The 27291-nt window shown below is 43.1% G+C and overlaps 2 protein-coding genes across 4 annotated transcripts; one reads left to right on the top strand and one right to left on the bottom strand.

Annotated features, from left to right (window-relative positions):
* Nucleotides 1-301: 301 nt before the first annotated feature.
* On the bottom strand, nt 302-22072 carry antxr1d (ANTXR cell adhesion molecule 1d). Of its 3 annotated transcripts, XM_076974567.1 has the most exons (20): nt 21841-22072; nt 21414-21491; nt 21132-21231; nt 18610-18681; nt 18423-18494; nt 18188-18269; nt 18053-18083; nt 17895-17971; nt 17709-17777; nt 17512-17592; nt 17343-17403; nt 13336-13434; nt 11367-11436; nt 9038-9116; nt 8547-8642; nt 8342-8380; nt 7387-7485; nt 6832-6999; nt 6509-6589; nt 302-1720 (listed from the first exon to the last, which is right to left on the bottom strand). In XM_076974567.1, exons 5-20 carry the CDS (start codon nt 18488-18490, stop codon nt 1457-1459), a joined length of 1464 nt encoding a protein of 487 aa, XP_076830682.1. In that variant the 5' UTR covers nt 18491-18494; nt 18610-18681; nt 21132-21231; nt 21414-21491; nt 21841-22072; the 3' UTR covers nt 302-1456. The 3 variants fall into 3 exon arrangements, with proteins under 3 accessions (XP_076830682.1, XP_076830680.1, XP_076830681.1); XM_076974565.1 differs by lacking the exons at nt 21414-21491; nt 21841-22072 and having other exon boundaries at nt 21132-21407; XM_076974566.1 differs by lacking the exons at nt 21414-21491; nt 21841-22072 and having other exon boundaries at nt 303-1720; nt 17895-17968; nt 21132-21407.
* Nucleotides 22073-22145: 73 nt separating this feature from the next.
* On the top strand, nt 22146-26867 carry znf488 (zinc finger protein 488). Its single transcript, XM_076974568.1, has 4 exons — nt 22146-22321; nt 22773-22997; nt 23483-23714; nt 23887-26867. Exons 2-4 carry the CDS (start codon nt 22782-22784, stop codon nt 24981-24983), a joined length of 1545 nt encoding a protein of 514 aa, XP_076830683.1. The 5' UTR covers nt 22146-22321; nt 22773-22781; the 3' UTR covers nt 24984-26867.
* The last annotated feature ends 424 nt before the right edge of the window (nt 26868-27291 follow it).

Raw genomic sequence — 27291 nt, 5'->3', positions numbered from 1 at the left:
CTGGGTTACTGAGTGCATGTTCCTGCCATGTTCTAGCTGTCCCACCAGTGTGAGAGGCAGTAAACACATGAAGCATTAAAAGTAGTAGACAGGGATTTACAAAACAAAACATTGTACTTAGAAATTGGGTCTGATACATATACACTTGATACAATTATGAAATTCAAATTGAATCTCTTAAAATATAATTTTTTTTTAGTGATCAGCTAGTAAAACTACACCCTCTGGTGGACACTGGTGTAAGATGTTAAATGTAATACCAAAATGGCACTGGTCATCATTCATTGTAAGGAAATCTGCACACGCTTATTAAATTTGCTAGTGCAATTTATTTCTGAACAGAAATACGCCTGGTACCAAGAAGCATAGATTGCAAGAAGAAGTATTTCCAGTGCAAACCAGGAAATCGCTGGTTACAGTACAGCACTCACTGAGCAAATAATCCATATATGTCTCCAGTCATAATACACATTATTTAGCATGTGGCTTAATGCAAACAGCCCTTAAACCTGCTCAGTTTGCACCCTCAATAGGCTGAAGGGGAGGTCAGGTGATCTGAGGTTAGTTTTGTTCCCCAGTGGGATGCTGGGACTTCTCCAGCCACAGGCCACGATCAGGCCGCCTGTACAGGAAGTGGGCGTGCGACGGGAGGAAGCTTGCAGCAGGGAGCAGGACCGCGGGACAGAACAGGTGGACCCGGTGGTGAATAGCCCGTTGTGCAGCAGGGCATGACCCGGGTCATTTTGGGAAAATAAGGGGCAAAAATACATATGACTTCATGCATTAAGTTTGCAAAAATGTTAAGGAATGATATTTCCATATGTCATATCGTCTTGCGTGTTAGTGTCAAATGAGGAGCGGTTTTGGTTGGAGATTAGACGCCTTATTATACATAAAAAGCAATGTGAGTGCAAAGCAGAAAATTCAGCAGAAACCCCACTAGTGCTGCGAGAAAGAAGAACGTTGAGCTGAACACCACACACAGTGTCCCACAGCAGTGCTGGTGCGCCTGGCCGCCCCACTCAAGTGCCTTCCAGGAAACCGAGGCTGTATAAATAAAGAGGATAGAACTGCCCTGCAGTTGGAATGATTCTCTCCGACCAAGCGTTACCAGGTAATCTAAGGATACTCCCTTATACTCCCTTTATAGTGTGAGCTCACAACACTGCACTTCAGCGTACTTGAAGTGTCTACCGTTTAGTTGTTGGTAGAAAACATATGCGCATTAGCATTAAATTTGATTTAAAACACCTCACTCAACATTCAGAAGCCTATATATATATATATATTTCAGAAAAAAATATGTTTGGGGATAATCAGTAGTCTATTGTGCTTTTTTTTGCTGTCCAGCAACATCTAAAATCCCAAAGTGTAAGCCAATGGCTTGATAAATACCAGCATTTTTAGCATTTGTCAAGGACTGGGAATTTAGGGTGATGAAGGTTCTTCATTGTTCTCAGCGTCGGTTCCCAGGGCGGGGTGGGGGGCGAGAGGGAGGGGGTCTCGGGGGGCCCGGGGGTGCTCTAGCTGGTGGGGGTCCGTGGGGTGATCGGCTGGTGGAGGGTCCACAGGAGGGTGGTCTGCTGGGAGGAGCAGAGGTGGTGGGTCGCATCAGGGGCCACTGGTCCACTGGAGGGGGTGGAGGTGGCGGTGGGGGCCGTCTGCGCGGTGGTGCCCCGCCGGCCTCCTCTTTCACCCGCGTAAAGTTGATGCATCGCCCCTGCGGGACAACAGCAGATGGCAGGATGACTGACGGTTATGAGCTAAAATTAACCACCCTCTTAACCGTCCCTAAAAAGAGGGTTTAGGTAGGAGCAAGATAAACACTCGAAACCTCTGTCTGCTACTGCGGACGTTAAACCGGACAAGGCAGTAGGAAAATAACACGGCGTGCTCTAGAAAACAGTACAAGACTCGTGGCTTTGGGATGCCCAGAGCATGACCCCCAAAAGGCAAAACACTTCACACTCCCAGAGTCATAGCTGTCAACTATAATTCTGTCCCTAAAATCCTGGGGGTGGGGCAGAGAGGTTTCAGCAGTTCACATTGGGAAGAAAGGGTGAAAATGCCCTTCCACTGAGAGAAAGCTTGGAGAAAAGCAGCATTCTTCTAAGCCAAGTGATTCATCATGGTCAGGAAGGCTACACTTTCAGAAGTCATTGTCAGAATGCTTTCAAGGGTTCTAGCTTAAGAGGGAACCGAACAAAGGTTTTCAGAGCTTTACTTCAGTGTTTTGCAACACAGGTCCACTGTTGCAGCATCTACAGACAAAGCCATAATCTAATATTTCTATTTCATTTTTAATATTTTGATATGAGAGAGTATCAAACTCATTTGCTTCACAATGTCATGATATAAAGTTTTCCTTCTTGTATATAAATTAGGGTGACCAAACGTCCGTATTTCCCGGGACATGTCCGTATTTCACGTCCTGAAACGTCCCCCCCCCGCTCGACAACTTACACACAGTGTCCTGGTTTTCCCAAACAAAAATATGGTCACCCTAATATAAATAAAACCAGCGTTCTTTGTACATGGAATTATAATTGAGAGTGTTTATAGGTTATGCGGTGCAGGAAAGTGTGGCAGCATTGGTTAAACGCTGAAGACCAAGCCTGCATTCCCAATCAGACAGTCAGGCTCATTTAATATAATCAGGTCTGTGTTGATGAGGCTCCATTCAATGGCTAATCGCAAGAAAAGGCACAATGGTAACCAATGAATATCTAACTGGCTTCGAGTTTACAATCAAAGAGAGCATCTCCTAAATCCATTTGAGTTACTTCCACTCGAGTGGCGTCGGGAGCAGCCGTCGGGGGGGCGGCGGCCAATTTCTGACACGCTGTTTAATTGCTCGTCAGACAAACAGATGGAGAGTTTAAAGGCCACGAGCCAGACTGACAGGACCGAGTCCCCCCCTTTTGTTCCAGGTTTTTATAGCACTGGTTCAAGACCAGTGTAAGGGACGAAGAGCCTTTTTTAAAGTAGGCTGCTTTTGATAACCAAGTGGGGATCAGTGGTATCCCATGTGCACCTGCTGCAGAAGGTCTCCGCAGAGAGGTAGGTCTTTGTGCAGTCTACACTGCACATGGAAAGGTTTCGGACCTCTTCACATTTTACACCAAGTTTTGGATGCTTTGAAAGTGTATTCAAATATAAAAAATGAAAAATTCACAATATACATTAGCATTTAGACCCTTCACTTAGTACTTGATTAAAGCATGTTTGACAGCAAGCATCCAAAAAATTCAACACACTCTCCAGTCCAGGACTCAGAATAACATCCCAACAGCGTGATGCTGCCATCACTGTGTTTGTTAGCTTCGTGTTAATGAAGTGATACTTGGAGCCCAAGTTCCTCCAAACATGCCAGTGGGGACTGTGGACAAAATAATTCAGTAAGACCAGGTGATTTTTGCTCATCGTGCTCTGAAAGTTGGCAAACACTGAGCAGGCTGTAATATGCATTTTAGTGAGGAGTGACTTCTTGCTGGCCACTCCATGATTTAAGGCTTGGATGGTGAAGTAAGGATTTCTCATCTACACTAAAGTAACCACTAGTTACTGAGCTTAACTGGGCAGATCTAGGAAGCATGTTGGTGGTTTCTTCCATTTGAGAATGAGAGAGGCTGCTATGATCCCGGGCACTTACAATACTGCAGAAATGTTCTTGAATCCTTGTCCTGATCTGTGCTTCAACATAAGCCCGTCTCACAGGTCTAATCTCGACGCATGGCTTGGTGTTGACTCTGCCAGATGCCATCTGTGAGACGTCATACAGACCTCTCTTAATTATGTCCAGTTTGGTTAGGCACAAGTGGACCCCAGGAAAGATGTGTTAGCATTTGACGGACCACTGGTGGACGTATGACCCAGAGCTCAGTTGTGGTTGTCATAACAAAGGGTCTGGATACTTATGTAAATATGTGTTTCTATTTTTTATAAAATTTTAAAACATTTCCCAAAACAAATTTGATTTTTCCCATAATCCAGTGCATGGAACAGTTGCTCAGTCACCCCTGAGAGTTACGCTGCTTTTCTTCCATTAACACCTCCTTCAGTTCAGACTGCTGTCCTGTATACAGTAATTCACCAGGAGTTTCATCTGAACGTGCTGTGTGCCTGACACATTTCACTCCCAAAACTGCTGGCCGACTGCTGGTGAAGCTGGAAGCCTGCTGGGGGCTGTCCTCAAAGCTTCTGCCTCCATATGGACCCATGTCTCTGCATCCCTGACCCCGCCCCTGACCCCGCCCCCTGACCCCTCCCTCTTCCTCGCGCTTGTCCCTGCACTGACATGTGCACAGTATTCATGAGGCTCCATTCTCATTCGGGCCCATATGCTCTCCCCGTGCGGGGCTGTTGCTAGGCGGCTCACCAAATTGCCCCATTCTCCGCACACGACCGCCAGTGATGCCCCTCAGCGTCCGGTTAAACCCCCACCTCCCCCACGCCGGCCCAACAATGGCCCAGCACAATAAAACGTAGGCCCCACCCAACTCTCTGGCCCCATGTCACATTAGAGGGCTTTCTGTTTAATAGGGTGTTAAATCAGACCACCAAGTATCTGTTGCAGGATGGTGAGTGCCTCAGCAAGATCTCAGGGAACAAAAGAACCGTAAGCAGAGGGAAAACAGTGAAAATCTCTGAGTTTCCTCCTTTTACTCCTGGCTTGTAAATTATGTTAAACAGGCGATTCCTTCTGCTAGCCAGAGCAGCTCATTTTGCTTTCACATTCCAGTGGGTCATAACCAAAAACAAAAAACAAACAAAAACACTGCCTCTTCCTTCCACAGATTGTCTTTGTCTTCACAGTAAATGAACAGAACCCGAGTAGCAAGGCTGCTCACTTATGACTGCAGTGGGCCTGTAAACGCCGCAGACAATAGATACAACAAGCACTTTCAGTAGCACCAAATGCTTTATTCAAATGGTAATAAAACAAAACTGTCACTTCTGCATCACAATGTGTGAAGCTTTTAGATTTAAAAAATTAACCTCAATGGCATTTGTGTTGTATAATAAAAGTTTCTACATGTTAACATTGACCATTACTATTAACCAACTGCATTTTCTCTCCTCATTAAAGTCCCCCAGCTCCATGCTTGTATGTATATATGGGGATTATAATTCTATAATTATAATTTCATCTGCCTCCCAAATAACTCAAGACCACAGAGGCTCAGTTTTCCTATACGTATTTGACCTATTGAATGAGTGGAAAATAACAATGAAGACATAATAATAATTATCTGTGACCTGACCATAGCGTCAGACCGCCAACTACAGGCAAAACTTCACACTGTTATCTAAATGTTTCAAGGACTTAGGAAGCAAGCAAAGATGTAGGAACTGGAGTAAAAGTAACCGAAGAGGACCAGCTTTAGGAAAATGTGCTCATGTAGAAAATTAGCAGGCAGGGAGGAGAAAGGAGAGGCGTGTGAAGGTTGGTAAGTGTATCCACTGTGATGTGTGCTCTGTGGGCCAGGAGGGTTTGCCAGGCATTGTCCTGCAGGTGGAGGCGAAACACACAGCTCACTGTGGACATGCTCAAACCCGTCTGAATGCCACAGCTGTTATCAGCCAAGCCCTCTTCTTCACTGAGTCTGCAGCCTAACCCAGCGCCTTTCAAAGCTTCCTGCGCAGTATATAGAGCAGCTGGACACTGGCCCTCCCACCCACAAGTTGCCTATTCTGCAGTGCGGTTCAATACGAGCAGGCTAAATCAGATACGTCCACGCACAGTGGCAACGGAGCCATGGAGTCGCACTGTACTGCCCGCTCGGGTCTGGCCCACATGAAGGTTGCCTTTCACGGCCACGCAGATGTGTTGCCATGATACTGTTCACCACGGCGGAATAATGCGGGAGCCAATCTCACACACTGCGAAAAGCCTGGCTCTAGTCTGTGTGTGTGTGTCTGTGTGTGTGTGTGTGTGTGTGTGTGTGTGTGTGTGTGTGTGTGTGTGTGTGTGTGTGTGTGTGTGTGTGTGTGTGTGTGTGTGTTAACCCAGCCGAAGCAGACAGCGTCCCATGTGAAGGAGGCCTCGAAGCATTCCCTTTCCTTGGAGTGACAGCACGTTGGCTATGGAATCTGCACCATGCCAGCGATCCACGACACTGGACCGAAACACGGCAGGCATCTGTCATCACGTTTTAAGAGGTATTGCAACAAATCAACATGAATTTCATTCTAAGGGCCCAGGCGATGGGTTACTGTAGCCTGGTGTTTTAAATTCCAACGGGAAGTTAAAAGCTACTTAAGCTAACCAGCTGCGCTACGAGAGAGACAGTTTAAACATTGTTGTAAGAACACAGTCTGTGTAAACCACCTTATAAGGCAAAGACGCGTGGCGTTCCTCAGAAGACAGGCCAGAAACAAATGCATTTCAAGCACAAGATAAAAGAGGCATTTGATTTATATCTGAGACTATATATAAAAATACTATAAAAATAGCTACAGTCTATGACCTGGGGCTCATTCACATGGATGGATGAAGTATTTGTACCTGATCTCCAGGCTGGGGTCTCATGAGTGACACCTGGTCATAACCACGGCGGAACAGAGCCCACAGTGCGTCCAGTTTTCCCTGAGAAGAGCAGGCAAATAGCAGAACCACTCATACACATCTCCAAGTGCAACTGGACCTCTGATTATTATTAAACTTAAATGGGTTTAAAATTAAAACTATGAGTATTATAAATGGCAAAACATTGAAGGTGTGTGTGCGTAAGTCAATTGAATCTGTTCTGACAGCACTGTACAAAATATTTAGTGATCTATTGGTCATGTTTTGCCTGTTGAATGTGAGCTGAGCAGAGCAGACATTACCCTGATAGGAGTGTACCATCTCCTCTGCAGGACAGGCCGGCGTCCTGCAGGGCTTCTCGTCTCCACCTCGTTAGGTTCAAACTCCTGGTCGGGCATCTTCACCACAGCGTTCTTGGGTTTCTCCAGTTTAGCACCTTCCTCGGTTGAACCCTTATCCCCCCAGTGCACCTGCGGAACACCAGCATCTCCTCAGAACCTTCATGCGCTATCTGAGGTCCACTATCTTTGTGTCTGTTTAGAATCAGCTGTAAATAACAGGATCCTATTGGTCTTTGGTCCCATTCTGGTCTATTGGTTGCACTGCAAGGGCTATACGTATATCTAACATCGTCAAAATGCACAGAGGCAGAAAAAGTAATTTCAAATATTGCAGGAGACACAGGGCTCGAGACCTTGGTTTTCACTTGTAGCCTTTAAACCTTAAGTTAAACTAACCAACCATCCTGTAGATTGGTAATGTGACTGAAATGAGCACAACATATCTGATGTTTATATGTGAGTGTTATCAGGGCTCAAAATGATCTTCTGTTTTGAGAGAGAAGAAAGCCATGTCACCTCCATTCTTTTGATGCCTCCAACTCCTCGGCCACCATAATATGAGGCATTCACTGTAGGCCATTTCTTCTTTGGCATCCCATTTTCATCATCAGAGTCCTACACACACACACACACACACACACACACACACACACACACACACACACACACACACGCACACACACAGTGTAAATAGATCTCAACTAATTATTTCATCAAAGACTAATCAAATCTTCCTCACATTTACTGCCCAACCCCAACACATCCTCATCACGCTCTGCTCTTTGTAAGGACTTCACTTTAAGCTCATATACACCCACCCAAACCATGTAAACACCAAGATATGGGCAAATAATAAAGGGACAGAAATAGCATCCTGACTGATTGCGAGGGGATGTGTCCACCCAGAGAAGCCGCGCAGACAGAGCTCCTTGTGTGGCTGCTCGGTCTGAACAGCACAGATGTGCACACTAAGGCCCCTTCCACAAAGCTCTTTTCTTTCACATCAGCCGTGCCGCCTGCTCGCCTTTGACCTCAGAGAACCAGGCGAGACAAGCGTGTTTTTTGCAGCACCACACCCGCGTGCCGTCTGCACGAGGGGCCACGCCGGGCCCAGTGACTCACCCTCCTCACCCTCGCCAGCCCGTGCTGTCAAAGCGGTGTGGACACTCGTGCCGGCGGCCAGGAGAGGCCCGTGCGTCCCTACACACTCATGGTGGAAGTGACCTTTATACGGGCCTTTATACGGGTCTTTATACGGGCCTTTATACGGGCCTTTATATGGGCCTTTTCACAGTCAGTACACTCCTATTGCTAGAGCCCAAAGGATGAATTTTATACTGGTAGGTAGCAGCTGCAAACATGTTTGTTCTTTCTCTTTTGCTCTCTCTCATACATACACAAACGCACATTTGTTCAATCACAAATTATTATAGTGTTTTAAAAGGGAAATATATCATTAGCAGATGCTTACAGGTTCGGGTGGTGGTGGTGGAGGTGATTCTTTGATGACCTGGTTTTAAAATGACAATACGAAACATTTTTTACGTTTTACACTACACTGCTTTTACTTCTACCGTTAAGAACACATTGTAGACAAGCTCATACATTTTGATTATTCAGTAAACAAGTTAAATGCTAAGACACAACACAGATACTGACGAGGCACGAGGACTCACCACAGTGCAGCACAGGGGCCAGAACCACCACACGAACAGGAGCCCCACAAGCAGGAAGATCACGAGCAACGCAAGGAGGAGGATGGTGCCATCAAACTGCAGACACACACGTTACAGGAGTGTTTACACAGCTGCGGCCTCCGCGCCGCACAACATGTAGCACACGTTACACTGCGCACATGGAGAGGACGACAGCTGAGCACGGGCAGGACCCGATATGGGCTACCCAGTGGATCACACAAAGGCTCTGAGCTGGGAGAGGAATGTGAACTTACTTGGTAAAAAGAAACACCTCTGATGAAAGAAAGCAGAGGAGACCTCATTAAAGGACAGAAAAGAGGGAGAGGAAGAAGACGACGAAGAAGAAGAAGGACACAAGGAGCTGAAAGAAAAGGCATAAAGATAAACTGCAAGCAAAAGAAAAGTCAAATCACGACATTTTTTTCCTGTCAGAAAGAAACACCAACGTGCAAACAACTGCATGTACTTACACATTTTGTGGTGGTGATGTGCACCGAGCTAGTGATGTAGGATAATCCCTCATTCATGCTGACCTGGAGATATATCACCCTGCAGCAGAACACAAGCACAGATGCCAATCACGACTTCAGGACGAACCGCAAAACATATCCTCAGCATTCCTGCGGTGCGTGTGACGGCTTGTGGCCCTGTGAATATCAGCCAGCATCAAACACGCTTCCAGTTATACAGGGAATGATGATTTTCTATAAGCTGCCTACCGACTTCTACTGTGCACTGACCTTGGCCAGCAGACTGCTGAGAGTGTGGGAAAGGGCACTTGTCTGATAGGTCATGTGGGGGGGTTAGGAGGCAACAGACCGAGGTGCAAGCAGGAAAAAGAGGAAGCCAGACCTTTTTGTCCTCTGCCCCATGGCTTTGTTTCTTGCTAGGACCATCCTTAAACATCTCACATCCTAGCAGTCATGGTGGGACATATCCATAACCTTTTTTCGAGACATGAGCACTTTGTGTGCTACTTTCTACTCCCTGAATTACAGCAGATGACCTTTCTTGTAATTCACAATTGACAACAGGGTTTTCAGTGAGGACAAAAAAGAGGAACGTTTGTGTGCTGGTGAGAAAGATGACAATAACAGTCCATTCTTGTGGACATCAAAACTGTCATCCTCCCTTCGGGCTCCCGCTCACAACAGCTCTCTCAAAAATGGAATGTCCCCCAGCATGAGAGCCATGTCCATGTCCCCTAACATGAGAGGCATGTCCATGTCCCCCCCGGGCCCATCTGTATTCTATACATCAGAAAAATAAGGGGACAGAGTTGTCAATAAGTTAATGCATGGGTCTCATCCATGACCTCCCCCTCTTTCTCTTCCACGCCTGGCTTGCACACCCGTCCAGGAGTCTGGGGGGGGGGGGGGGTGGGACACACACACCAGGGAAGGGCTCTCATGACAGATCCATCTCATTCTCCATCAATCAGCCTGGCCCTTTTTAAGCGCATCTTCAGAAAACCTCTCAGTCACCATGTGTTTGGATGACAGCACTGACATCTTCATCTCAAAAGACATGGCGACCGCCAAACCAAAGGGGGTAGACAGGCAGTGTATGCCCTAAAATCATCTTCTGTCCATCTCAAACATAACAAAATACACACATGCCTCTCATATGGTGATCCGCATGCCAAAGTTATTTATTCAGCAGATTCAAAGAGACATATTGTACGTTTACATTTACAGTGGCACCAATATGTTTGACCAAGTTGGTAAATGGTTTTGACAATAGAATGGCCTTCACTGGCTTCAGAGCAGTTAAACTGTTATAAAAAAAAATAATAATAAAAAATAAAAACACTGATCACTGTTTCATGCCTCATGAGTCATGAGGTGACTGCAACTGACATGAGCAGAATTATCTTCCTTTATGCAGTTGCAGTGCTCATTGTTGGAAAGACCGCTGACCCCCCCCCCAAGTTGGACTGTTGAAGGTTGAAGTTCAGCTGCCGAACTTACGAGTTGTTTCGCCTGCTAGTTGATTAGCGTGAAGTTATAGCTAATTTCTGTGACATTGTCCGGTTTCTTATTTGTAGTTGCGAGCGTGTAAAAAACACCATGTATGTTTATTACTGTTTACTCACACCGAAAGTGGACAAAATCACATTAAGAACTTGCCTAACGCAGTCCATTAGCCTTGCTCCTATCGAACACTCATTATTGGCCCAAATAAGAACAAGTTATCTAAATTTTCAGGGACAAAAGTTTTAGCATGATACAGAAATAGATGCTCCATGTCAAAAATATGGCCCCTTTGGCTTCAGGAGTGGTTCAGCTCTTCCCGGCAGGAGACATGAAAGGCTCAAACAGTCTCAGGAAATCGTCTTGACAAGAACAAGACGTGTCTCGAGCCAGCAGTGCTGGTCATCATTCGGTGGGCCTGAAGCGATCCTGCCAGCGGCTCGTGTGTCGTGTGAACAGAACCGGAGCGATGTGCTGGAGAGGCTCATCTGGGCTTCGCTCCATCTTCCTGAGAAATGGAGACTCCTGGCCCTGCTCGGCCTGCCAGCCGCCCAAGGCTCACACACAAACACACACGTGTGCACACGTATGTGCACGCCCACACACAGTCCTTCTCACGTGAAATAAACCATGGTAAATAATCTCTCTGATGCTAATTAGACACTCTCCTTGCTTTCTGCACTCCGCCACCTGTGTCTCGATGCATTAGGAAGCTTAAAGCTTGACTAAGGAGAAGAAACTTCTCAAGGAGAAGAAATGACACTCACAGTTTTTCCAGGGTACCATTTTGTGATTTGTCAGGGTTGAGGCCAATTTTAACACTTACTTTCCAACTTCTTCTATAACTGGTGCAGGGCAAAGCAGGAATGTGTCTTCAATGTTCACAGGAATCTCATCTGTAAATGAAGCGGCAAACAACAAATGAAGTGGCTACGTCTTAAGAGTAGAACTCTCCATCCATCCATCCATCCATCCATCCATCCTTTGAAACTTAACATCTAGCTCGACTAACACCGAAATAACATGTAGGTCAGTGTTCCAACATCTGCAAGTGGCAACTACTGTCACAGTTTGAGATTGACACAAGTTGAATCCTATAACATGAATCCTACAGCCATGGGGAGCCAGGATGACAGATCATCAGAATATCATTCGGATTGGGGACGTGTGGTCAGACGGTTACAAGGAGAGGGAAGTTGTTCGATCTGAGGAGTAACACTAGAAGGTAACATAACAGAGTGAGGCAGGTCCTGAGAGGTCAGCTGAATTGGAAGAACAAGATCTGGACTATCAACACCAATGCTCTAGCGGATCTGGCCTATCAACACCAATGTGCTAGCAGATCTGGCCTATCAACACCAATGTACTAGCGGATCTGGGCAATCAACACCAATGTGCTAGTGGATCTGGCCTATCAACACCAATGTGCTAGCGGATCTGGCCTATCAACACCAATGTGCTAGCAGATCTGGCCTATCAACACCAATGTACTAGCGGATCTGGGCTATCAACACCAATGTACTAGCGGATCTGGCCTATCAACACCAATGTGCTAGCAGATCTGGGCTATCAACACCAATGTACTAGCGGATCTGGGCTATCAACACCAATGTACTAGCGGATCTGGCCTATCAACACCAATGTGCTAGCAGATCTGGCCTATCAACACCAATGTACTAGCGGATCTGGGCTATCAACACCAGTGTACTAGCGGATCTGGGCTATCAACACCAATGTACTAGCGGATCTGGGCTATCAACATCAATGTACTAGCGGATCTGGCCTATCTACACCAATGTACTAGCGGATCTGGGCTATCAACACCATTGTACTAGTGGATCTGGGCTATCAACATCAATGTGCTAGCAGATCTGGGCTATCAACACCAATGCTCTAGCGCAGGGGTGCCCATTACGTCGATGACGTCTAGGGTTTGACACACGCATTCCACCCCCCCCCGGTCGACACACGCTGCTAAAAAATAAATAGGTAGATCTTTCTGGTCATCTTATAAGTAGCTCGCAAGCTGAAAACTTGTGGGCACCCCTGCTCTAGTGGATCTGGGCTATCAACACCAATGTACTAGCGGTCATCAGACACCCCAATGACATAATTCTTTGGGAGAAGACCAAAGTTACTGACATCATTACAAGGAAAGATTTGGGGTTTCAACCCAAATCCAGCAGTCTGAGACTACACACGAGAATCAGAAGCATAACAGTGGGGAGATTCCAGCAAGCAAAATGCCAAGAGACAGGAGCCTGTGGGACTTTCATATACAGACTGGCTGAATGGTATTGGCTAACCAACTTGACAATATAGTAGTGATGGACAAACACAGGGTTGCCAACTCTCACGCATTGAGCGTGAGACACACGCATCTGACCGTTTTCACACGCTCTCACGCCACACTTCCGATATCTCACGCCGGAAAAAAAAATCTAGTTTATTTATCTCTGATCCACATCTCACAACAGCAGATGAGGACCATGGAGATTGATGCAGTCCTAAGTGATTAGAACATGAAAAGCTTGAGAACTGTCAAAGTCTGAGATAAGAGAAGATGTGGAAGGTGAAGGCAGCAGTAATCTGAGCCGTATGGGCTGTAACCCTCAAACTGGGACCATTGGCTCCAGCAGATCCCAGGAACAAGATGAGATCTGTGTCCGTAATATACAGAGCCAGTAGAGGAGCCTCTGGTAGAGGACCTAATCTTGAAAAAAATACCTGGAGGAGGAGGAGGAGGGGGCAGGGGGGTAATTATATATATACAGTATACAGTATAAGTTACTTACCTATGGTGACCGTGTCATTGACTTTGAAACTGCACAGCACCTGATTGATGTTTCTAGCATACAAAAATCCATTTCCCTTCACAACCACCTGGAATGACTCTGCAAGAAATACACACCAGAAATCACAATCAATTCCAATAAACACTGGAGATGTTTCTCTACAGAAACAGCTCCCTGTAATTTCTTTTTTTTACTTTTTGTGGGGAAGGGCTACTATTGTAAATATTTATAAAAATGTGTGCTGCCTCCTGTGTATATTACTTATTTATCACATTCATATTTAGATTAAACTACCTTTGTTTATGTAAATGTGTTCTGAAAGGAATTCCTACAAAATGCCATGCTATTTCTCCTTCAGATCCCTCTTGCACACAGGCCTTGTAGAACAGTGTCATGCACTGTGAACCATGCAGGACATGTGATCAGAGGGCTGGTCACCACGTCCACGGATTTGTTCCACGCTTGGCTCAAGAAGAGACAGAGAGAGGAAGCCACTTTTGCTCCTGAGGTGCTATTAATAAAACAGGTTCCCAGATCTTCAGGAGGCCAGTGTGTTGGTGGCCGCCAAAGCTGGCTAGCTGTCTCCTGCAGTCCCCCGGGCAGGGCTGGCCACCAACTGATGGGTGCAGAGCAGCATATGTCAGAGGGACAAACACACTCACTTAAAACCTGTCTAGTGGCCATTGGAGCACGGGGGGGGGGGGGGGGGGGGGGTGTCTTTGACCTCACCTATGGCACACTGCACATACGTGTGTTTAGAGGAACCAAGAAAGTATAGCACAGGCCTATAAGCTGAGTTAATTGTTTGTTGCACACGTATGCTACTATATTAGAGGGCAGTCTTTACATTGTGTCTCCTGACACTGAAATGCAGAATGCTTGCCGAATGCAAAACATCAGGAAAACATCAGGGAATTTCTATAGGATATGAAGGTTGTAGTCATTTCAATAATTCAATAATTTACTTAATTAAATAATATTAACTAAACCGTCAATGTGAATTCCTACTACGTAGTAACTTTTAAAATATCAAAAACAGTACAGAGGTAATGTATGTGTAACGTGCTACAGATGAATTAAAAAACCTTGAATTTTCATGCCTCTAGATCATTTATGTTGCTCCATATATAAATTCCACTCTCTCAAACGAATCTGTCACTACCTTTTTAATTAAGCACAGCTGCCATGCGAATGCGTCTCCTTCCTGCCCCAGCCCTGCCTGTCTGACGGGATGTCTGCATGGCTGAAATGACTAATTCCTTTTAATTTCACTGGCTGTGTCAGCCACGTGCTTTTCGTGCCACGTTACTGTCAGCTGTGGCTATCGGGGTGTGACGGGGCTGTGGGGCAGAGGGGGACGGTGCTCAGCAGACCGTTGGCAGCGGGATGGTGGGCATAAGCTGGTACACCATCCGCCTTGCACCGAGCAGCAGACAGCACCCACCCACACCTGAGAGGCAGCTGGGGTGCCACCTCCAAGCACAGACTCCTCGACACGGAGAGGTGGCCGGGGTCTGCGGCCACCCTGGGGCTGTGAACATTAATCAAAGCGACCACCGCTGTCATGTCCGATCGCAGGATGAGTTTTCAGTGCGGATGGAGATGGCCTGATGGCAGACCGTGTGGTGTGGTCACTTCACATCAGCCTGTTCTCTGAGATGAATGGCCATCCCACTGGGGCCATGCTGCAGCTAACAGCACCGCAGCCTGTGTGCAGCTCACCTTACAGAAGCTTCTGTGTGCAGGTTGTGGTAAGAATTTACTGCTGGCAAATGCATCCTTATCTGCATCAGCACTTAACTGCAAGCTATGATTTCAGTTTAGCACTGAAAACCCATGGTGAATGGGTGGAGCCAAAACAATATTTAGCTCGTGGTGAATTGCTGCTTTCACAAAGAAGTCCTCTGGCAACTGCTTTAATTACTGGGCAGTGTTCCACTAATTATGACATTCATTGTCATGCAGTATTTCCATTAAGGATTAGATAATTTAACTAGCCATGCAAATTTGCATGGTTTGGGATCATTAAAACATAATCCAGATTTGTTAAGGTCTAGTGGTTCTGGGGAAAAAAACTCAAATTATAATATCTATTAATCATAACAATCATGTATGATTAAGATGATATATTTGGAATAATTGACTGTGATATGTCAGATCAGACTGATGAGTCTGTAATGATGAACAGTTGACTAGCAGTAATAAACATTACTACTGTACATCAGACACCCCTTTACTGCAGTCACATGACCCATCTGCAGCACAGTTGCTGGACCACAAAGATACAGAGAACCTATTATTGGGAACGATGAAGCAATCTTTGGGAGAGACATTCGTTATTTACTGGGTTCTTCTATGTTGCCACCTCAGATCTGTTATCTGGGCTCTGTGTTGCTGAACAGACACTCAGTAACCTTGATTTGCCTTTAATGGTGGAATGCAAATTTGTTTAATTGGCTGCTGTTTGGTGGACAGGCCTGGTGTGCAGTGTGGTGGTGTGGGGACAGAGGATGGATGAGGCTTGACATGACCTTATTAGTATTCACTTATAGCATGTGAGAGCAAATAGAGTACAGTCTCTGTGGCAGTACGGTTCAGTACATGTTTTCTACACATGTATGGTCATTTTCATGTTTTTGCTGTTGAGCTTCCAACACTTTACACCACAGCAGTCAACTAACTGGCACAGATATGCAATGTAACGTTAAAGAATTTTAGATCTGAATTTGAGTCCGTTAAGTTTCAGTCATTTTCATGTTTATGCAAAGTGAAGAAGCCAAAAAGAAATCAAAATCAAATCAATATTTGGTGTGAACACAGTGGCAGTTCTTCTGGTTACACTAGCAGTTTTGAAAGAATTCAGGAGGGAGGTTGTTCCGAAAATCTCTGAAAACTAATCATAGATATGTTGTGAATGTAGACTTACTCAAATCGTTCTGTAATCATCATGTAATCCCACACAGACTTGAAGATGTTGAGAACGGGGCTCTGTGGAGCCCATTTCGTTCCCAAGAATCTTTGTTCTTTTTTAAGCTGAAAGTAGTTCTTGATGACACATGTGCATGTTGCAGAATAAATTTGGAGCCAATTAGATACTGCTCTAATGGAACTGTATGATGGAAAAGTATCTGCCTGTATTTCGTTCTTTTAAGATGATCAACTTCTAAAAATAAAACCCCCAAATCCATTATCTGAAATGCAGCCCCAAACCTGCAATGATCCTTCACCTGTGTCTGTTGCCATGCAGACACTCATTACTGCACCTGTCTCCAGTTCTTCAGCGAACAATCTACCTTCTGTTACAGCCAAATATTTACTTAAAGTCGCCTGGACTTGTTTCCACATTTAAGGTTTGTCTTTTTGTCCTCAATTCTTCCATGAAGACCACTTCTAGCCAGACCTCTCCAATCAGTAGATGAGTGTCACTGGGTCAGACTTGTTCCTGACAGTTCTGAGCCGATGGCACTGCTAAACTGCTTTCAGTGCTGCTTGTTTCTTTGGCCAGCCACTGCATCTACGCTCAACAGTGCCTTTTTCTTTGAGCTTCTTCAAAACAGCACATCTTGAAACCCCAGTCTGCTCTGCAATCTTTGGGAGAGACCTTACGGATGCAGAATTATTGCCTTATGTCTTAGTACTGTCCTAATTCTTGACATGGTGTATAACCTGTGATATGATATCTTTCACAACTTCACTTTGGTAGCAGAAAATGGCTGTTCCTCAACCAGTTTTAATCCTCCTGCACAGATGCACAGTGATTCAATCTACGTATGAAGATTGTGATCATGATCACCTGTTTTGGATAACTGGTTATTTATACGCCTGAATATAAACCCACATAATCCCTGACTTTGTGCAAGTCTACCTGGAAGATTTGGTGCTGTTTTGAAAGGGCGGTCACACCAAATATTGATTCGATTAAGATTCCTCTTTTGTTCATTAACTTTGTATTTTGTTAATTGACGACAAATAGTACTATGTTTTTGTATATTTGAATATATTCCTACCTCCTGCGCATACGCTTGATGGCTCAGCAGCTAAAATTTCAATGCAAGACTTTTTGATAATCTAAAAAGAAAGAAATAAACAAACAAAATAAACAAAATGAAAGAAAGAGAACCATATAGCAGTCATGTTTAAAAATCTTAAGTGAGACAATCGCAACATAAAACGTACAGAATCGATCATTCCCCCCAGGGCCTGGAAGCCTCCCAGAACAGGGAACACATGGTCAATCGTGTCTGCAACAGTGGCCAGCTACAAAACAATACAGCATTATTTATTCAGGTTCAATGAGGTCTCAATACAGAATGTTTCATCAGTGTCATCGTTGCTAAGTTCAGGAAAAGCATATAAAGCCATGCCTGCTGTACCTGTGTCTGATTGAAGTCTTTCACCCCCACACAATACACTATGGCTCCCAGAGATCTGGCCCTCCCAGCCTGTACACAGATAGCCAATGAACAGTCAGTCCTAATGGCGTGCAAATGCGAGGTTGCCTTAGGGAATTACCAGAAAAAGGATGCATGCAGGATGACAGCACTAGCTGATTTACTTGCCTCTTGCTGGGCTGTGATGAACTGGATTTTATTTAACTCTCCATCCGTCAGTGCAATGATTACACTTGCAGTCCCTGCTAAGCAAAACCAGGCAACACAGGTTCAAACTATTTTGAACAGTGCAAATAGGATAAAATGCAACCTGGAGTGACACTTACCATAATTTCCATGATATATTTGCTCATTTGCCTGTAATTATGTCAGTAAGATCGAATATTAATATTGGAAACTTAATGTTAATGCATCAAGGCACAACCTAAGGACTGAAAATGTAAACAAGCATAGTAAAATACCTTCTGTAACCCAAGATTCAGAAATGTGTCACCCCCAGGCACCTCTCTCTTCAGCTTCTGGAGGCCTTTGTTAATGTCATCTCTATGCATGTGAAAAGAAATCTTAACTGTTTCTGGTTTTTAAATTGGTTTTATTTTCTCTTTGCTGTAAACGGACAGTCTTATTTAGAGGTTACTCTGAATTTCCGGACAAATTGTAGAGGTTTTTTGCAGAGACGTGATATGGGTGTCATACCTGTTCTCAGTGAGTGTCATGATGACATGTCCTTGTGTGGAGAAGACAATAAAGGACATTCTTAGCATTGGGCTGTAACAAACAGAATTGTAAACAATCAATGAGGTCAGTGACGTTACATTTGGATATGGCAAAAAGAAGCTCAATATAGAAATACCGATTACAATGAGAAATAAATTGGAATCACCTTATAAATTTCTCTGCTAGATGTTCCACAAATGAATAGATCTCAGTCCAGTGGTTTTTGACACTTCCAGATCTGCCGTAACATAAAGGCACACAACTCTTATTGTTTCCAGAGTTGAAAGAAACATCTGAATATTTCCTGTTAATCATAGCAGGTTTATATCAGTAATGATCTCTTTCTTCAACAGTTTGAGCTCCTGCACCACCTACTCAAGTGACAGCTTTCTAATTGATTACAGTTCCCAAAGCACGTCCCACATGTGCTAATTGCCTTTGTGCCAGACAATTCTGTCTCTTGCTAACAGGGATCAAGACCCCCTCCTACTGGAACCAGTCTCTTGAACTGGAACAGATGGCAACGGCCATGTGTAACAGGTTGGGATGCAAACTGGAGCTAGCATCTACATCAGCATGTGAAAGGGTAATGGCTTCTTCTCAGACAAAAACACAAGAAGGGCAGATGAATGAAACTAGGGTACATTTCAAAATCACAATTCAGTCCACTGGCATTTACAAATTCAAATATTGTTAAATGTATTTGCAATAATCTGATGAAATGGGCTATTAACAACATTATTATTTCAAGTAGTGATCTGTTGGCAGTAATGGATATACAATCATACGTTTATTCTTTCATGACATGTATGTACTGTATCTTAAATTGGTGTCTTAAGTAATGATCTGAAGAGTGTTGGTATGTCGAGCACATGACTCTATGGAAGCTTAGGGAAGTTCAGGGAATTCTGAGAGTGACGTCTGAAGCAGCATACAATTTTTTGTTTATCCAGAGAGGAAAAAAAGATGAAGGCAACTGATATTCAGATATTTTGATGTGTGATATTCACTTTCACGTGTCAGATGTTCAAATGTTGCTTAAAAGTTAACTTGATAACAATTCTACAACTAATGACAATCTTCAATTTTACAGACCTTGTATGGTGGGAGATTACCTAATACTAAAGACTTCACCTTTAACCACAAGGTGACACATCCCAGAAAGGTTTTACCTGCAGAATACACTCCCATGGCAATACTATGTAGTCCTCATTTTACCATGCAATATGAAATGCAGGAATCCATTTACCACTATCATAAACTTGATATTATTACAGTATAAAGCTGACGATTTGTTTTATTGATCATGGTTGCTGGACTTGTATTAAGGTATTAAAAACATTGCTATGCAGTGTACAAATAAAGCTGAATTTGCAACTATAAAATGTAATTTTGTCTCCAGTTTAGTCTTCAAGATTGCATTTTAATAATACTGAGTTTGGAAGTCGATGCAGTTGAGAGTGTCCCATTCAGTTTTACTTTGTATGCATCAAATACTGCAGGATTGTACAAACATTAGTTAAACCACAGACCAGCAATGAATGACTTGAATTGCTTAAGAGATGTACTTTCCAGTACATATCTGTGTATCATAAATAATCGGATAAAGAATTAATTCTTCATTAATACTAATACTAATATACTGATACTAACTAAATTATTTAACATATATGAAACTGCAACTCTGGACTGTAGTCCATTCAAGCTCTGAACAGGTGGGGCAAAGTTATGCTCATTACTGCTGTGAAGGGCACAGAAAGTTGAGAGCAAGTCAAAGCATGTTAAGGTATTTGCAGTTTCCATGTGTTCAAAATCTGCAATGAAGAATGTATTCTCCAACAATGAAACGTTCTGCACCCACTAAGGAGATAAGACCTTCCAGTAGGCCTACATTAGAGGGATAGGGTGCCAATATTTTCAAAGTAGGTTCGGTTACATATTCAGGTATTATTCAGGTAAAATACTTAACCCAATTACCAAATGGTTATTGTGAAAGAAATCGAAAGACGGTGAAACTGAAATGGATTTAATTCCTAGACGTGGGGTGAATCAAATATCTTCTAAAATGTTTAATTCTTCAAGTCTCTGTGAAAAACAAGCAAATCAATAACTGGCGCTGACATCAAAGCAGGGGCAAACAGGGGCAGTTTAAAAGATGCTCAGACCTTACCTGGGACAGAAAATGCTTGGCTCAAAACACTCCCATCGATTTGAAGATTCGTCTTGTCATAAAGACTTAATTACGTTTGGGGAAACGTACACCGTGCCTGCAGTTTACGTTCGCGATGACATGCAGTATTCGGCTTTACTTTAAACCCGGTTGGACGTTTGTTGATCTGGGGCCAAATATCTCCAACCGTATAATAGGCTACGATACATAGATTAAGAGACAACTGCTATTTTATTCAGAAGCATATAAATCAGAAACGACATTAATTTAGTGTAATTCAGCTCAGCAGCAGTTCTTCCCTATATAGCGCACCTTGTTATAATCAGCCAATGAGCAGTTATCGTTGTACACTAAATTGTAATTATAATAATATCAAATCTTATCATAGTGGTAAATGTATCTGCATTTTAAATAGCACGGTAAAAAAGACAGTCCAACGAGAGTAATCGTGTGGCAACGTGAGGAGAAGTGAAGAGAGACCCTGCGTGCTCGAAATAGCACACACGGGGGTCACTTACTTATCCAGGACAAAATACAAGTCGAAGGCTCCTTGACAAGACCTCTGCTCCTCTTGAACAGGGTCGGCATGTCCTTCTGGAAGTGTAGACAGAACCAGTCCTACAAGAACCACCGTGAGACCAACGATATTCAGAGGACGCCCCATATTCCCCCACATACTTATTCACCCCCAAACAGATAAACCACGGTGTAATTCTCCTAAAGAACCCAATCTGTCCTGCCATATGTATTCCTCAGACGTGACACTGGTTCGTGTTGTCGCTGTTAAATGCCGAACTCACCCGGGAGTTAAACGCCCCTCCTCTAGACTCGGACGGGCCACCGGACACCGGACGGGGCTCACGGAACCGGAGACCTCCCTTTTCCGGGGGAAAGTGATATTGCTCCGATTATATTTTATAAATATGCCGATTATATTTTATAAATTAAGTTATTTTATAAAAATAATTGAATTTATAAACTCTATGCTAAGGCAAATGATATATAACGTTAACATCACGTTATATTGGCGCTGATTTCTCCTGTGAACAAGCAGAATGCTGAATATCGATATATGAACAACCTCCTTACATATATGCACACGCATGCACATGCAGACATTGTTGACACCGTCGCCTCCGCACACATCTTTTTTTAAATTTTCCATATTCTAAATATTTTTCTCTCCATTCCAGACCCTTGTTTATAACGAAGAGACGAATACATTACCCAGTGAAATATTATCCAGTGGCTTAAGGAGGAGGCAAGAACTCATTTAACATTGAGCTAATGCACTAGGCGACATTTGTTTAGTCGCAGTAATAGTAGTTAACAACAGTAATACATCCATTTGTAGAATATTAGGCTATAATTTAGGCTATAATAACTACCTGGAGTTGTATGCGTCTATGAAGTGAAATACACATTATAATTGCTTTAGGGTAGTTGCTTATTTGCAGTCTGTGCACTCACTGGACAGCCTTGACTGCCCCCTTTTCTAATTAGTCCGCCAGAGAAACTGCAGAGACACAAATCAAAACGCCACCAGAGGGTTCGAGCAGAACGGGAGCGCGCCTCGAAGGACCATCATCATCCTCATTGTGGATAAGACCGTGTCTCCTCTGCGCAGAATCCAGTGGAGAGAAGACGTCGCTGTGGTCACACAGCAGCACAGGCCATCTGCTCGGTTCATCTGGACCATCTTATATCTGTAAGTCGGTCATTTTTAATTCTTCATCAGAGCCTTTTTTATAAATACTGTGGGGATACAAAATTTACCTTGTGTAACTGGTCAGTACACATGAGAGTTTGAACTAGAGGTTTAAGTAAATTTTCAGTTATTTATTATACTTTACCAGTCATCTTGGGACAATTAGTATTATGGATTCAGAAAGAAAACTCAAATGCTATGTGACATTACTCAACTGCATGAGTAATGATTTGTTTAATATATATATCGTTAATACATGTTAATATATTACATTTTATTTATATAGCCTACCTATATTAAATATATATTAATGAAGTGCAGACTGAAAAAATCAACACGAATTCGTTTAAGCAAGTTAGAAGGCCTAAGTATTTGGTAGGCTGTGGTTACGTCTATGAATTGTGACAAAAATAATTTTGCCTATATCTAACTACTGATATACACTTTTCAGGACATAACGATGGAGCAGAGCTTCATGCCACGGTCTCTTTGGACTAACGACAGCAAATTTCTCCACCATCATGTCACAGATTTTTTTAGCAGTGTCCAAGTCACACAGGATATACCAGCTGGAACATCATTCGGACCTTGCGTTCTTCACAATACGTTTTATGACACAATTGCCTTCATTGCCTTGAAATCGCTTGACAAAAGAGAGAAATCCTTTGTCTTCCGGGTAAGTTATACACACATTTGTATTTGCACTATATGTATGTGTAAAAAAAATATATATATATACACGGACGTAGTTTTGGGGGGGGACGGCTTTTTCAAAAGCCGGTTTTGGTCCCCCCCAGTTTTTACAGTTAAAACCAAATATTTAAGTAGTGACAAAGTCATGTCCCCCCCACTTTTTAACGGTAAAAAAACCAATATCCAAATAGCGACAAATCTAGCACTAGGATCATGCAGCACCCCCCCCCCCCCCCCCCCCCCCCCGCTTAACAGTTCGCCACCCCAGGTTGTGTCCCCCCCACTTGTGAAATCAAAACTACGTCCATGTATATATATATATATATATATATATATATATATATATATATATATATATATATATATATATATATATATATATATATATATATAACCATGTATGTACAGACATAACCATGTCTTTACATACATATACATATATATATTTGTCATAAAATCTATCAACAGGTGGACCCAGAGGCAATGAAGAGTTCTCCATTTGTGGTACCATGGCTAAGATTAGTGCAGGCTGCAATGAACACAGAGGAGCAGAACACAGAAGCCTATCTGAAGAGTGGCCAGCTGTATTTTAGGACTATTCGAGATGTCAGACAAGGAGAAGAGCTGCTTGTCTGGTATGATGAAGAGCTGTCTCGTCTTTTGGGGTTCAGTGACGTTAAAACAAGAGCCCTTTCAGAAGGTGAGGACAATGTGCGTTACTCTGGTAGTGAAGGACCTCATTCTTTAATTATATGCTATTTAAGCACATCTGCTGGTTATAACGCGTGTATCCAGAACTGCTTACACTGATGGGTTTGTTGTTCACTTACGGATCCCTCTCTTATCACTGTATCCTTTATTCTTTCATACAGACTTCTTGTGTGGAAGATGTGGTCAGATTTTCAAGAACGAAAACCCATTTCTTGCTCACTGTCGCTTTTTGTGTGCCCAAGTCAGAACCGACATAATTCGAGCAGACAGCGAACAGAAACAAACGGAAGTGAAGCGGCAGCGCAAAGTCACCGATTTTCACAACATCGCACGAGACCTGGAACATAAAAAACCTGGCAATGCTGAGGACAATTTGACGACACGAAAAAGGAAACCCGAAGAAACTTTAAGTCCACGGAGCAGAAAACCTGTTCTACTGGAGAAAACAAACATCACTAATCACACAAACATTACGGAAATGAGCAAAAATGATATATATGACCAAGATTTGATGGGACCATCCATTAAATTAAGCGAGGATAGTATGTCCGTTTACGAAAAGACCGACAAAAGCGGTTCCGATACTGCGAAATCAACAGAACCCCAATATGAACAGACACTCCTAAAAGATGCAGTGAGGCAAAACCAATCTGGGTCAAGTTATCAACCGGACGGGGAGGCAAGTGTGGGACTTCAGTCCGGTTCCAGTGCATTCTCGTGTGTTCTTCCAGGGAGGGCCCACGAACCGCAGAGGAGCGCCTTCTGTAAACCCAGTAAGCGTTTCAACACCGAGGGTCCACAGCGTCCAGTCCCTCCACTATGTAGCCCACAAAAACCCCCGGAGATCTCAGAAACGTACAACTCCAAGACTGTCGGATACAGAAACCTGTTGGCCTCTCACCTGTTCCAGTGTGACCCCAGCACCCAGACACTGATGTCCGGTCCATCTAAAGGCTCATACCATTTCCAACATGAGCATTGGACCAACGGCCAATTACAAGCCAACCCTTCATTGAGCATCCTTCCTCCTACGTTCAGCTCGTTGGCCGTTTCAGTGCAGAACTGGTGTGCTAAATGCAACCTGTCGTTTCGGATGACCTCTGACCTGGTATTTCACATGCGGTCCCATCATAAAAAGGAATTCGCCACGGAGTCTCAGGTGCGGAGGAGACGAGAGGAGAAACTCACCTGTCCCATCTGTAACGAGTACTTTCGTGAGCGCCATCACCTCTCACGTCACATGACCTCTCACAACTGAAGGAGGAATCCACAAAGCACTTTTCTGGGACATCACTGTAAAGTTTAGTTCGTCCGGCAGTCCAGTGATATAGAGCATAGCCTACACATTGCATACATAGCAAGTCTTACAACTCTTAGCTGCAGAAAAGGAAGACCCGGAAAGTTTGTCTGTTGGTTGTATGGGACAGAGTACAATAAAAACTTCATATATGAGACGTGAAACGATGAACGCAAATACAAAAATATTAACTGAATTGAGTAGATGTATTAATTTTATAAGATAAATTAAAATTAGGGGAATTCATGTTTTTCTTGGACTAAAAAGCGGATATGGTGCCTATAGATTTGGTCGGCATGACCCATCATATGATGAAGTTTTGTTTTCATTATCGCCATTTGCTGAGTGTTGTATTAAATCAAAGTTGTAGTCACACTTTGCATTGGTACTAGTTGACACTGATTATGCGCGATAATGCAAAGTATCTCCACAAGATGGCCACAGAGATCCATAATGGCATCTCCATATAACGGTATCCTGCATCTAGTTAAAGCGTGCCTTTTAAATCTCAGGAACAGTAGATATGTAGATATTAAAGATGGGCAATATCTGATATTGTGTCCTAAACGTTTAGGTTAATTTACATCTCTAACAGCCCGACTTAAACTTAGATATAGTATATATGTCAGATAAAGGCATTGTCCTCCTAAATGAGTAGGCTACTGTATCTAACAATTATTAGTTTATACACTACGGTGATAGTAATAATCTCTTACAAATGTATACGGACTTGCTCAATTATAATCACTGCATCAATACAATGCCAAAAGAAAAATATGTATTTATTTACAAAGGCTTTCTTTCTTTCTCTTTCTTTCTTTCTTTCTTTCTTTCTTTCTTTCTTTCTTTCTTTCCAGTTTTTTTGGAGTGTATGTAATGCAGCCGTCTGATTGTGATTTATGTATTGGTTGTGTTTGATGTCCTTGCTATCTGAAAAATTGTCATACCGATGTTTTGCAATGGGTTGATGTTTATTGTAATAAAATGATCACATTATGGAAAATGGCTATAAATCAAGAAGCTATATATCTGTTTATTTTTCAAAGTTGAAATGCAACAAAGTACAACTCTATCAGATGACAAATGTAGGTCTTTATTATGATATTTCATCTGACTATTGAATCATTGAAACAAAAAAGGACCAGAGCTCACTTCTTTCTCCAAATTCACTTACGTACTCACTGAATCAGTGTCCATAAAAGTGTTCTTTATACAAACTGTGTATATCTTAAAGCATTTTTGTGGAAAATGTCTTCAAGGATAAGAAGGACAATTTCTGTATGTTTGTCAATGACATGGTTGGTTTTGCAGTGGCTAGGTCTGGCTCCCCACAGGTCATGCCTGTGTGAGTTTTGACAGAAGCACTGATAGCTGTCTACTCAGGTGTCAGGACAACATCTGAAAGAATGAGCTTGCAGGAACCTAGTTAGTAATCACTGTATCTCTTTGCTCAAGAGACAGTAACCCACATTAAAAACAGGCTAATAGTTTGCTGGTATTGGCTGTCTATTGGGAAGGGTTGATGATATTTGAAGATAACACATTCAGTGGTTAGGTTTGCCACACCTTTCCTTTTTCCTTTTTCTTTTAATTCAACTTTAGTGGAAGCAGAATACATTGCCAATATTATCATAAGATAATGCAGGTCAAAAAATGAAAAGTTAAATATCCGACTGAAGGAACACATTTCTTGTGCTATAATGAGAATGAATCAGTTAAATATAGTTCAGAAATGAAAACCTCCTAATGTTGAGCAGGGTGTGTTTTTCTCTTTGTTTGTGTATATGTACAATATTAGGGAATAAAAAAGTGGCTAAAACTTTATGCAAATCAGTATATTATCACATATAATGAAACGACTATAGGGCATGTGCACACACACACACACACACACACACACACACACACACACACACACACACACACACACACACACACACACACACACACACATACATACATACATACAAATATACATACTATTAAATTCCTGTAGAGTGCGCTCTTAACTAAATTTTGAACGGTACCTGCAAAAAAAAAAAAAACATATTTGGAGAGCACAAAATTCTTCAGATTGTTCTTCAACTAATATGTAAAATATTAATAAAACATGTTTTGTAACATATTTGAATGCATGACTTATTTCTTGTAATGTGCAGTTCCAACTAGGTGTCTATGCACCTTTGGAAGTGTAGTGAGACTCTGACTACAGCACAGACGCCTCACTGTGGCTGGGGTGGGGGGGCTGGGGGGGCACTCGGAGCACTTA

The sequence above is a fragment of the Brachyhypopomus gauderio genome, chromosome 15, assembly GCF_052324685.1.
Source record: "Brachyhypopomus gauderio isolate BG-103 chromosome 15, BGAUD_0.2, whole genome shotgun sequence".
NCBI classification, from domain to species: domain Eukaryota; kingdom Metazoa; phylum Chordata; class Actinopteri; order Gymnotiformes; family Hypopomidae; genus Brachyhypopomus; species Brachyhypopomus gauderio.
Note: the sequence above shows the minus strand (reverse complement) of the source record. Positions and strands in the feature narration are given on the sequence as shown.